General features: G+C 36.7%; 1 protein-coding gene across 1 annotated transcript; it reads left to right on the plus strand.

Annotated features, from left to right (window-relative positions):
* Positions 1–551: 551 nt before the first annotated feature.
* On the plus strand, positions 552–1693 carry LOC140836158 (protein C2-DOMAIN ABA-RELATED 7-like). Its single transcript, XM_073201566.1, has 3 exons — positions 552–772; positions 1114–1209; positions 1308–1693. The coding sequence occupies exons 1-3, from the start codon at positions 665–667 to the stop codon at positions 1602–1604; spliced, it is 501 nt and encodes a 166-aa protein (XP_073057667.1). The 5' UTR covers positions 552–664; the 3' UTR covers positions 1605–1693.
* Positions 1694–13359: the final 11666 nt, after the last annotated feature.

Genomic DNA, 13359 nt, shown 5'->3' on the forward strand with positions numbered 1-13359 from the left:
CTTGGACAGTCCGAGGGAGGGTTGTTCAGTGTATCATCAAATGATCACCCATCTGTACGTGTGAATGAACATCTACATGCCCTTGCCAATGAAACATGTCATTTACACCACAGATGCAGTCTCAAGCTCGAGCGACCTTTATCCTTATTTTAGGTGGTTGATTCGACTAAGAACATGTTTAGAATATACGGTACACTTCTTAATGAGATTTATGATCTTACGTTGCGACACAGACCTCATGAACCATGGTACTTTTGTATATTCAAGAAATTTATATATGCAGCCTGCATGGATATACAGATAAAGTATAATGTCATAATCGATTGATATTGTAAAATATTATTAAAATAAATATTGTTTTACATCAGAGTCAATAAAACCGGAGCAACAAGTTGGCTAGCTGGATACCTACTCTAACATTTGGAAAAACAAATATTAAATGTTATTAACCTCACAAATTAATCTAATTTTACCGTATTCGTGGCTGCCATGACAGGCTCTCCTTAATTATCTTGACGCTTTGAGGACCTCATTTTCTCTTTGAACTTTCACGTGAATTATTAATTTTACAATAAATAAAGAGTTTGTTTCAAATTAAACAATACATGAAAAAGGAGAAACAAAAACGAAAAGAATTGGTATCATACCAAGCTAGCTAGAATCCATGGATGCTTTGGGATTACTGAAAGTTCGGGTTCGTCGAGGTATAAATCTTGCTGTTCGAGACACAGTTAGCAGTGATCCATACGTCGTCATCTCCTCCGGTACTCAGGTTTGTTCATCACGATATATATATATATATATAAATATATACATATTAAGTTTTCCATTTGTTTTCATGTGTACGTATTAAAAATTAATCTTAGGCGAAGATGTATACTGTATTGGAGGGAGGGTCATGAAGTTTTCATACGATAATAACAAATTATGCATAAAACACAAATTAAGAAATCATGGATTTATGTGAAAAATACACGATGACTAAAATAGTCGGTAGAGGAGCTAGAAGAATTCATTATGTAAAAAATTATGTATAATAGAATTATACACGAAAGGATAACTTCATAACAATTCACATGACCCAACGCATGAATGAACATAAATTTGTTGCAGAAAGTGAAGACAAGCGTTGTTAAGGACAACTGCAACCCTGTGTGGAATGAAGAGCTAACCATTTCCATCAAGGATCTAAGTGTTGCTATCGTTCTAGTAAGTTATTACGTTCCCACCGAATTCGTATCACACTCCAACCTAAATTCTTTACGATACCGACAGAATGTTCTCCACCTATGTTGTATATTTTTCAGTCTGTATACGATAAAGACACCTTTACGGTAGACGATAGCATGGGAAACGCTGAGATAGATATCAAGCCCTATGTAGAATGTCTAAAAATGGGATTGCAAGGTCTGCCTGATGGCACAAAAGTCGATAGGGTTCAACCGGGCAGAAACAATTGTCTGTCGGACGAGAGTTGCGTCGTTTGGAACAAAGGGAAGATGACACAAGACATGATTCTAAGATTGAGAAATGTTGAACGTGGAGAAGTTGAAGTTCAAGTGGAGTGGGTTGATCTTCCTGGCTGCAAAGGCCTAGGCTTCTAATTAGGAAGGTTAAGGTTTGCTCATATAAATTTTTTCATTTTATTATGTTGTATTAATATTGTTGATTTGTTATTCTGAATGCATGCTTCAAATTTGCTTATGCTTTAGCTTAATACCTTTTCTTTGTTCTTTTTGTCTTGAAAACATTCATTTATTGCTCCAAAAGTCCAATGATGTATTCGTCTGTAAAAGTTAAAACGATGAGTTGCCCGTTGGCCCAGTTCTATACTATATCATCATAGAACTAACGTTATCAAATTTTTAGTTCAAAAATATATTTATTATACAATATTTGTTATTTAATTTTTCCCAAAAAAAAAAAAATCAACAGTTTTGTATTAATTTGTATATCGTAATCAAATTAAAATTTAACTTCCTTAAAAAATGAACGTTTTTTATAACAAACTGAATCTCTTGTTAGATTAGATGTCCTGTAAGCCAATTGTTGGCTAGAGAATTTATTAACGATCTTTATTTTAATATAATTCATTATTTCATGGTTTGTTATTTCTTTATCTGTATACCGATGTGATCAACATAAATAAATACCTTTATTATATTTTAATACAAATGAATCGTAATTCGATGTTGAAACTTATTTGTAAACACTGTATAATCTAAATTCGTTCCTAGTCAATTTAGCGGCCTGAAACGTGGATAGTGGTTGCTTGAGCTCAAGACTAGCATATGTGATATTGTGTACCGCATTTCTTGGTAAGAGCATAGAGATGTCCAAGCATATAGATGAGTAGTCATATGATGAATATATCGAACTACCCTCCCTTGGACTTTTTCATGTGGTTATCATTTACCGAGAGATAAGTCTGTGGTTATGATTGTATACCATTAGTCCTTACGACCCGGGACAACACTGATGCTCTATATACTAAGGCTGTGCTTTGACTCGTTTACCTGATTCCAGGAGAGTCATGATCATGGTGTAGAGATTGAGTACAGTTGCTGACACATAGTAAGAGCCAATGCATTATAGTCGGGAATTCATCGCTCACCTACGGGTGTGGATATCCTATGTGATCTGATGAAATAATAGTGCATGGTATCTCTGGCCAGAGTATGAGATGTACGTTAGGAAAGAGTTCTCCAATTATACATGCGATGCTAATATTTATTCTCAAATATGGGTCACATAGTTATCGAATTATTATGCAACCCTCGATGAACCAATGATTGCTGATTCGATCTGGATATATAAGATGAAGGGACAGTATTGTACTTTAATTATAACCGACTGGCTTTTGCAGGAATTATCGGTGATACCTAGCTAGGGAATCATATGCAATGCTACTAGACACTCTTACCATGATTCGATAAGTTTAATCCGAAATATGATTTCTGGCATTCTCATGATCAATTGTTGATACATAGAATGGGCAAATTAGGGTAAGCCAAAACAGAGCATTATGTCCTGAATCACAAGAGTTGTTAACCTACGGCTAACTGTATCCCTGAACCATTGAGAGACATACAAGCAGTGGATCATTTGTTCCCGTAGAGAGATAAAATTCAAGAAATTGAATTCATATTATGATATAGTCAATTCAAATAGTTGAATTTATGATAAATAAATTCAAGGAGTTGAATTTATGATATAGTAATTCAAGAAGTTGAATTATGAATTATAAATTTGGAGAGAATAAATTCAAGGAGTTGAATTTATAAAATTGAGAATTTAATTTATTAAAGTCAAAAGTTGAGTGAATTTATAAAATTTGATAATTTAATTTATTAAACTCAAAAGTTGAGTTTATTAAATATTAAATTTTTGAGGCGATAAATTTAAGGAGTTGAATTTATAATTTAAACATTAAATTCAAATGTTGAATTTATAATGAATTTAAATTAAATGTAATGGGTGTATGTATTATGGGCTTGTAAGAGTACATGACCAACATAAAAAATATTAAGGTTCATAATTGAACTTTAAAAAATTAATTAATTAATTAAACTAGTTGGACTAGAATAATTAATTAATTAATTCCATTAAGTATTTGATTTAATTAATGGGTCCGAAGCTTATATATATGTGTATTAGGTTTGAGGTTAAATAATTTCACTCATAATTTTTGAAAACCCTAGCCTCCACATGACATGATTTTCGAAAATAACTCTCCAATTTTCCTCTCAAATTTCGGCCTCCTTCAAAGTTATTTTGGTTGAGAGCCGTATCTCGATTTTTTAATCTCAAATATTAAAAGTTCTTCCAAATATTCTAATGCTATTTGGAAGAGAAAAAATATTTTAGTCGTGGACTTGATAGAATGATTAAATAAAGGAGTTCTTGAAGAAAAATCGTAGGGAATTCAACAAGAGCTATATCCGAAAATATCGGAATAGTTGGAGCCGAGTGAAGTAACTCACTAAAGGTATATTATTAATACGACAACGGTTTTTGTGCAAAACCGTTGTCGTAGAGTTTTTAACAACGGTTTTAGCGAAAACCGTTGTCTTTTGGGGATCAAAGACAACGGTTTTTTAAAACCGTTGTCTTTGAGGGGCCAAAGAAAACGGTTTTAAACAGCTGTTGTCTTTGGGGGGTCAAAGACAAAGGTTTAGGGTCAATGACAACGGTTCATAGAACCGTTGTCTATTAGCGTGTATTTTTGGAAAATAGACAACGGTTTTAAGAAGCCGTTGTCGAATAGCGTGGTTTTTGGACAAACAACAACGGTTGGGGAAGACGACGTCAAATTTAGCGACGGAATTTCAAACAACCGTCGCTAAAATTAGCGAAGGTTTGAAAATAATCGTCGCTCAAGTCAATGACAAAAGTTTAAGTCAAACTGTCGCATGCTTAAAATTAGCAACGGTTTAATGCTATCCGTCGCTGAATTTAGCAACGGTTTTTAAAACACCGTCGCAATATTTCGCGACGGTGTAAATTCCAACCGTCGCAAAATTAAAACATGCGACCGTATTTCAAAACCTGTCGCTAAATTTCGCGACGATAAAATCCAAACCGTCGCTAATTTAAATTTTGGCGACGGGTTTACAACAAACCGTCGCTAACTCACTATAAATACTTGCGTTCCACTCCATTTTCTTCACAACACTTAAACTTTTTCTCACTACTTCACAACATTTAATATTTTTCAACACTTAAAATGTTTCTCACTACTTCACAACACTTATACTTTTTCTCTCATACACAATTTTATCACTTCACACAACACTTAAAATTTTTTTTCTCATACATATTTTTATCACTTCACACAACACTTGAAATTTTTCTCTCATACACATTTTTATCACTTCACACAACACTTGAAATTTTTCTCTCATACACATTTTTATCACTTCACACAACACTTAAAATTTTTCTCTCATTCACAATTTCATCACTTCACACAACACTTAAAATTTTTCTCATACACAATTTTATCACTTCACAACACTTAAATTTTTTTCTCTTACATTTAAAACACTTAAAATTTTTCTCTTTTACACAATTATAGTTTCGATTGTTAGTTTCTTTTAGATTTATTAAATTATTAAAAGATTGTTTTTATTTTTCGAAACAAATTAGCGACGGAATTCATGATTAAAGACCTTCGCTAAATGTTACGACGACAACGGTCTTTATATGCTGACCGTGGCTAAATTTAGCCACGGTTGTTATATGTAGACCGTCGCGAAATTTAGCGACGGTTATGATTAAAACCATCGCTAATGGATTTAGCGACGGTTTTAAATACCGTCGCAAATTCTACCTACCACAACGGGTAAAAACCGTTGTCGTTGAACGGACTTTCAACAACACCATCAGTTACAATAGTTTTTAAAAAGGCTACGACAACGGATAAAATCCGTTGTCGTTGCCCGTTTTTCTTGTAGTGAAACATCATATGTATGTTTAATTATTAAAAACATACGAGCGTCCCAAACAAATATTTTGATTGTCAAAATATAATAAAATTTTTAAAACTTTTGCTGTGTTTTAGGCACTAGAAAACCGAGATCCAACAGTGGTATCAGAGTCCAGATTCTCAATATCGTATGATTTTAAATCATATTGAATAATTTATTTTTAACCACACAAGAAAATTTTTCAGAAAATTGATGCACCATAAATTTTTATTTAAAACTTCCGCTACGTTTTGGATACGAGAAAACCGAGATCTAACATATCTAAATGCTACATTTCAGGTACTTGGTTGTAGTCTTGTAGAAGTATATTTCGAACATTCAAATAATTATTTTCAGAATGGCAATCGGTCTTAGTCTAAAGGACACCCGACCCAAACTTATCCATTTGGGACAGTTATTAGTATTGGGTCGGGTATGTATTAATTTGGATTATAGTAGATACAGTTTGGGTAACGAGTTTTAGGACCGCGACTCGTTAAGGTTTTAATACTAATATATAATATTTAGACAATGTAAATTTTGTATAATTTATATTTGTAATGCAATAAGATCCTTAACTTGAAATTTTTTTTTTATTATTTTATTATGATTCTATTAGTAAAATATTAGAGAAGTCAAAATAACATTAATATAATTTTCTGACAGATCTAAACGATAAAAGCCATTAAACTTCGAGTCTGTTAGAGTAGGTACCCGACAAGACAACTTGTTGTTCCGATTTTATTGAATCTGATGTAAAAAATCTTTATTTTAATAATTTTTTACGATTTTAGTCGATTATGACATTATGTTTTATCTATATACCCATGAAAGCTGCATAGATACATCCCTTGAATATACAATAGGCACCATGAGGTCTGTGTCGCAACGTAAGATCGTGAAACTCAATTCTAAACGTGTTCTTAGTCGAATCAGCTGCCTAAAACAAGGATAAAGGTCGCTCGAGCTCGAGACTAGTGTATGTGACGTTGAGGCCATTTTTCATTGACAAGGGCATAGAGATGTCTATTCACACAGATGGGTGATCATATGATGATGCACTGAACAATCCTCCTTCAAACTATCCAAGTGCTTCTCACTTATCGAGTGGAATAGTCCGCAGTTATGGTTGTACATCATTAGTCCTTTGACCTGGGACAATGTAAGGGCTATATGTACTATCATGCACTTTAATCCGTTTACCGACTACATCGAGGGTCATCAGGTGGCGAGGTTGGGTGTAGTTTCGAAATACGTAAGATCAAATGAATTCTAGTCGGGGATTCACCGTTTACCTACAGATAAAGATATCCTATGTGGTTTGATGAGTAAATAATGCAAGAAATCTTTGGCCGGAGTAAGACATGTGTAGTTTGGAAAGGTTTTTCCACAGATGCGCACACCATGACACTATTACTCAAAGATAAATCACATCGCTATCGAATTCATATGCAACTCTCGACATATCAATGGTTGTAGATTCGATCAGGATATATGTGTTGAAGAGATCGTATTGTGCGCTAACCATGAATAAAGGTTCTTGTAGGCACTATCTGTAACGCCTCAAAAATCTGAAGGTCCACGTGAACTAAATGCATGCAAGTTATTAAATTTATTTTGTATTTTATTAAATTGTTTTAATGCATTAAATACATGTTTATTTTATTAATTTGTGTTTAATTATTTTGTGCATTTTATGCATAATTCATGCATTATAAGATTTAATTCATGAAAATTTAGAAGTCCATGCATTAAAGATTTTTAAGTTGAATTTCGCGCTCGAACGAGGAACGGAGACAAGAAATTATCAAGAAAATTTATTTTATTACATGATTAAAATTTACTAATTTATTTAAGGTGTTTTTAAGTATGTTTTGAAAAAATGGGCTTTTATTGGGTATTTTTAGCCGCATTAATTTATTTTTATCCGGTACGCAAATTTTATCGTATCGGGAGACTTTTTGAGTGTTCGGCTATTATTTTCAAAAACTTTTCAACACGAGAATTTTTTCAGGAGTGTGTTTTGATTTAATAGACCTGATTTTAAGCTTGTTGGGCTTAAAATCTTTTTTTACTTTTAATTAAACAATATAGGCCCATTATCTATTATTTAACTATTAAATAATACTTAATCATCCCCTAAACCTATTATTTCTTTAAATCAGCCGACACCTCCCCACCTCCACTCATGTCTCTCAGATTTCAGCAGCACAACACCAAATTTCCATCGGCCAAGGTGTTTTGTTTCAAGAAAAATTCTCCGGCGCTTCTCCCGACACCCGTTCTTCGACGTTCTTGCGTGGAATTCATTTAAGTCACGCCTTTTATCATCTTTTACTCATCACACTCGTTTTATATGCTGATGATTGTATAATACATGAAAAAAATTCGATCTATGCATGTGTGTGTCTCGGTGTGAGTATGGCGTATTTTTATTGCACGTTTCTTGCGGTGCTCACATTTTATTTGTATTTTGATGTAAAGGGGACTACCGAGGGGTTGCTGAGTGTTGTTAAGGTTTTGGTTATGATGTCTAAGGGCTGAGGTTGAGGTGTAATGTACCGTACTTTTTACTACTTAAAATTTGCGGAAAAATTTAAAATTTGTTTAAATAAAAACATCCATACGGTCGTCAACTCATCGTTCATAAAAGTACCTTTGAAATCATACATCACCAATAAAAATTTTGCTAAAAGAAAAGCTTGCTCAAAACATCTCGTATCAAAACATAAAATCAGAGTATCAATATTTTCATGCTTAAAATCTTAAAATAACGTGGGCGGTCCTCGGGTCTAGCCTTATGCTCAGCCCAAGTCTGCTCCTTGGTCCCCACCGTCAGTATTCTCATGAAAATCCTCACCTGCATCGATCAAGTCTAGTGAGTCTAAAGACTCAACACGTATAAACTGGAAGTAACAAGTACTACATAATAAAACCACATGCAACTTCAAAATAGGGCTTACATACTTAAACTTGAACTTGCAATAAACTTGAACGTACATACATAACGTAGACGTGCCATAACGTGAGAACTTTTCGTAAACATGCTTGCATACTTGAACATGCTTGAACATACATAACTTCATCATTTTGCGTAGAGAATGTTTCAAAGCAATTGACCCATAACATAATCGCTTGATCAGACTAAACCACAGTACTAGGCTGACAGGGACGTATCCACTGCCACATACATGAGATCTCCGTTCATAATTTAACGGGCTGATTGGTCCACGTTCATGATTTAATTCTTTCCAATCACGATCTAAACCCGTTCATGATTTAACGGGGTGGAGAGGTCCTCGGCCACGTTCACCGACTTCCAAACCCATTCATAAATTGGTCACAATACATTTAACATATCTCAAAAATTTAAAATATTTTCTTTGCACGTCGAACATACTTACTTAGCGTTGAGGGATTCGTTGGACTTCGATCGGGGCCGTCGCTCCTGCACATACTAACATGAATTTAAATGTTTAACTTGCATAACGTTGACATAGGTATTTTGGCTTACATCCAAGTTAAATCTTTTCCTTAGGACGTTCTAAATTCCAGTGACTCGACCTTGTTAAACAATGCACTAAACAATGACATGAAATCTCAACTGATCCCTAAGATAATTCCCAAAGACTGGAGTACACGGACCCCGTGAACCCCCTTCGGGTCCGGGTTCGTATAGGTACTGTATGTGTATACTCGAAGAAAATGGAGGACACGGACCCCGTGTCAGGGTCCGTCCAAGGGTCTGTCTAGAATCTGTAAAAAGACACCGAAAATAAGTGAGGACACGGACCCCGTGCTAGGGTCCGTCTAGTCTCTGGAATTTGGCACCGCGAAGGAAACAAAGACATGCGTATCCTGGTCCGTGTGGGGGTCCGTGTAGGCTCGGGAAGTGCAACTCACGAAATTCCAATACACGCCATGCTTATTATTCTAGACTCGATTGTAAGGACCATGAACCGACACCCCGAGACCCATCTAACATGCCATAACCTCGAACCAACGTCATACAACACCCAAAGCAACGACGTCCACCCTACGACACATACAATTCAAAAACGTGTCAATTGACACCAACTCGCTTCCTACGACTTCTAATGCATACGAGTGCCTATCGACACCAAACGACATAACAAATAACAACCCAACATCATACTAATCTTACCTAGACGCAGCAACGATCACCCGTCGATTCCCAACGAAGCCTGCAACAATAAAATCTCAAAAAAAACGCATCAAAACATAATTTCTTGAAAAACGAAGTTTGAGCAGTCTCACGAAAAACGTCATAACTCACTCAATTTTTATCCAAATATTTCGCATTCTATATCAAATCGAAGGTATCGAAAAATTATACAATTTTCACGTTGAAAGATTTCTCTGATTCACGACCGAAAAATCGAAGTTTTAAGAAGAACAGTAAAAACGTGATTTAGATCTAAAAATTTCATTCAAAATCGATCCAGTCAATTATCCGCTCAAACTATGAACATCATACATGAATTTTACGCATAAAATAATGCAACGCATAATATGACATGATTGAAGCAGCAAAAGAGATATTATACGTGCCTTATGATATTCAAAAATACCGTGACAACGATATCGAAGCGGAGATGACGTGAGGATTGACCCGGGACGAACGTGGCGCTAAAATCTTGAAGCAAACTCGACTAAATCTCGCAGGATTTCCAGAAGAAGGGGGCGGCTGCTATTCTTCTATTAGAACCCTAGTTTTGTTCTCTCAAAAGAATAATAAAACTGATTGTGAAGTGAGTGTGTGTGTTAAGTCGTGTACAGGTGTGTGTAAAAGTGTGTGTGTGCAGTGTGTTTTAGTAAATTAAGGAGGATAAAATTTGCTTAATTAATAATTAGCAACTAATTTAAAATACTAACTCTTCCTTAACTTTAACACAATCTCTAATTAAAAATAAAGAGGTACAAGTGCTAGACTTTAAAAGTTTTAAAATTCTAAAATTCGCCTAATAATTAAATTAGGCTTTACAATACTAACAACTTAACAAATTATTTAAAACGCCCCATTCTTGACTAAAAATTAAAAATACCACATTTTAAAATACCAAAAATCGTCACCGGTCTTTTCCTTGATCCCGATTAGAATAATCGCCTGAAATATGAAACTTGAAAAACATTTTAACGTGCATCACATAAACATAAAAAAAAGATTTAAAATTTAAATAAGACATTTAACAATTAAATAAATGCATGAGTTATACGTGTACTGAATTTGGGCACTCCAGTTCCTCCCCCACTTATAAAAATTTTGTCCTCGAAATTAAGTCTTACTAAACAACTCCGGGTAGCGAAGTCCCATATCTGCCTCTGACTCCCAAGTGACTTCTTCCACTGATTGGTTTAGCCACTGGACCTTGACCAACTTGGTCACTTTGTTCCGAAGTCTCCGCTCCTGTCTGTCTAGGATTTGGACGGGTCTCTCCTCATATGACAGGTCTAGAGCAAGTTGCAACGGCTCGTAACTCAGAATATGCGAAGGATTGGCTAGGTACTTCCTCAGCATAGAAACATGGAACACATTGTGTACCCCGGCCAGATTCGGCGAAAGGGCTACACGGTAAGCTAATGTCCCAACTCTGTCCAAAAGCTCGAATGGCTCAATAAACCTCGGACTCAGCTTGCCTCTCTTCCCAAATCTCATTACACCCTTCATAGGTGCTATCTTGACGAATACGTGATCACCAACGGAAAACTCGAGATCTCTCCTTCTCTTATTAGCATAGCTCTTCTGACGGCTTTGGGCAGTCTTCATTCTGTCACGAATCTTGACCACCACATCAGCAGTTTGCTGAACTATCTCTGGACCAAGATCCGCTCTCTCACCAATTTAAAAGACTTCATCCCAATGAACTGGTGATCTGCACTTTCTTCCATACAAAGGCTCGTAGGGAGCCATAACTATAGATGATTGGAAGCTGTTGTCGTACGTAAACTCCACTAGCGGTATCTTAGACTCCCAAGTCCCTTGGAAATCAATCATACAGGTTCACAACAAATCCTCCAAATTCTGGATCACTCACGAAGACTGGCCATCTGTCTGCGGGCGAAAAGCTGTACTGAAAGCAACTTCGTCCCCATGGCTGCATGTAAGCTCTTCCAGAAGGACGACGTAAACCTTAGGTACCTGTCGGACACAATTGAAACTGGGAACCCATGTCAACGGACTATCTCCCTGATATAAAGCTCCGCATACTACGTCATGGAGAAAGTCGTATTCACTGGCAAAAAGTGCGCTGACTTCGTGAGTCGATCCACGATAACCCAAATAGAATTAAATCCTCTGACTGACCTCGGTAATCCAACCACAAAGTCCATTGTGACATTCTCCCATATCCACTCTGGGATGGGGAGTGGCTTAACCAATCCTGTTGGCCTCTGATGCTCTGCATTCACCTGCTGACAAGTAAGGCATTCAGACACAAACCTGCGGACGTCTCTCTTCATCCCTGGCCACCAATACAAGATCTGTAGGTCCTTATACATCTTGGTACCTCCTGGGTGAATAGAATACGTAGATGCGTGTGCCTTCGTCAGAATATCCTGTCTGATCGAATCAACACTAGGCACCCACATTCTACCTCTGTATCTCACAATACCATATGACACTGTGTATAGTAGACTGCCCTTGGCTTCACACTTCAGTCTCCATTTTTGCAACTGCTCATCTGAAGACTGACCTGCCCGGATATGGTCTAGTAGAGTAGACTGGACTATCGGATTAGACAGCCTTGGTGCTCCGCCCTTACGATAAACTTCCAAACCAAACCCCTGAATCTCAGACTTAAGAGGTCTCTGCACTGTTAACTGAGCTATGACTGCAACTTTCCTGCTCAAGGCATCTGCCACAACATTAGCTTTTCTCGGATGGTAGCTAATCTCGCAATCATAGTCTTTCACCAATTCCAACCACCGTCTCTGCCTCATGTTCAGCTCCTTCTGCGTGAAGAAATATTTCAGGCTTTTGTGGTCAGTGAAAATCTGACACTTCTCGCCATACAAGTAGTGTCTCCAAATCTTCAACGCAAATACGACTGCGGCCAATTCAAGATCATGCGTCGGATAGTTCTTCTCATGCACTTTCAACTGCCTGGAAGCAGAAGCTATAACCAGACCCTGCTGCATCAACACTGCGCCTAACCCGAGCTTAGATGCATCGGTATACAACACAAGATTTCCTTGCCCAGATGGCATGGCTAGCACTGGCGCTGAAATAAGAGCTTGCTTCAAAGTGTCGAAGCTCTTCTGGCATTCTTCACTCCACACAAACTTAGTATTTTTCTTGGTTAGTGAAGTGTGACACTGGTATGGATGAAAATCCCTGAATGAACTTACGGTAGTAACCGGCTAGACCCAGAAAACTGCGGATCTTCGATGCATTCTTTGGCTCAACCCATTCCTTAACGGCTGCTACCTTTGCTGGATCCACTTCAATACCACTGGTAGACACTATATGACCCAAAAACGCTACTTTCTGCAACCAAAACTCGCACTTACTGAACTTCGCAAATAACTTGCGACTCTGCAAAACCTGCAACACTGTCCTCAAATACTAGCTATGCTCCTCATGGCTCTTCGAGTATATGAGAATATCGTCAATGAATACTATGATGAACTGATCAAGGTAAGGCTGAAATAATCGGTTCATTAGGTCAATGAAAATAGCTGGGGCGTTTGTCAATCCGAATGGCATTACAAAGAACTCGTTATACCCATATCTGGTCCTGAAGGCTGTCTTGTGCACATCTGCATCTTTCACCTTCAGCTGGTTATACCCGGATCGAAGATCTATCTTAGAGAACACCGTGGCTCCCTACAACTGATCAAACAAGTCATCGATCCTTGGAAGCGGGTATTT

The sequence above is a fragment of the Primulina eburnea genome, chromosome 7 (genome assembly GCF_022965805.1).
Source record: "Primulina eburnea isolate SZY01 chromosome 7, ASM2296580v1, whole genome shotgun sequence".
Taxonomy (NCBI): domain Eukaryota; kingdom Viridiplantae; phylum Streptophyta; class Magnoliopsida; order Lamiales; family Gesneriaceae; genus Primulina; species Primulina eburnea.

Bases quoted from the DNA above. Each gene is read 5' to 3' on its own strand.
- LOC140836158 (XM_073201566.1), top strand. From the start codon at position 665: ATGGATGCTTTGGGATTACTGAAAGTTCGGGTTCGTCGAGGTATAAAT. The intron at 773-1,113 runs GTTTGTTCATCA...AATTTGTTGCAG, and splicing joins TCATCTCCTCCGGTACTCAG to AAAGTGAAGACAAGCGTTGT. The intron at 1,210-1,307 runs GTAAGTTATTAC...TATATTTTTCAG, and splicing joins TAAGTGTTGCTATCGTTCTA to TCTGTATACGATAAAGACAC.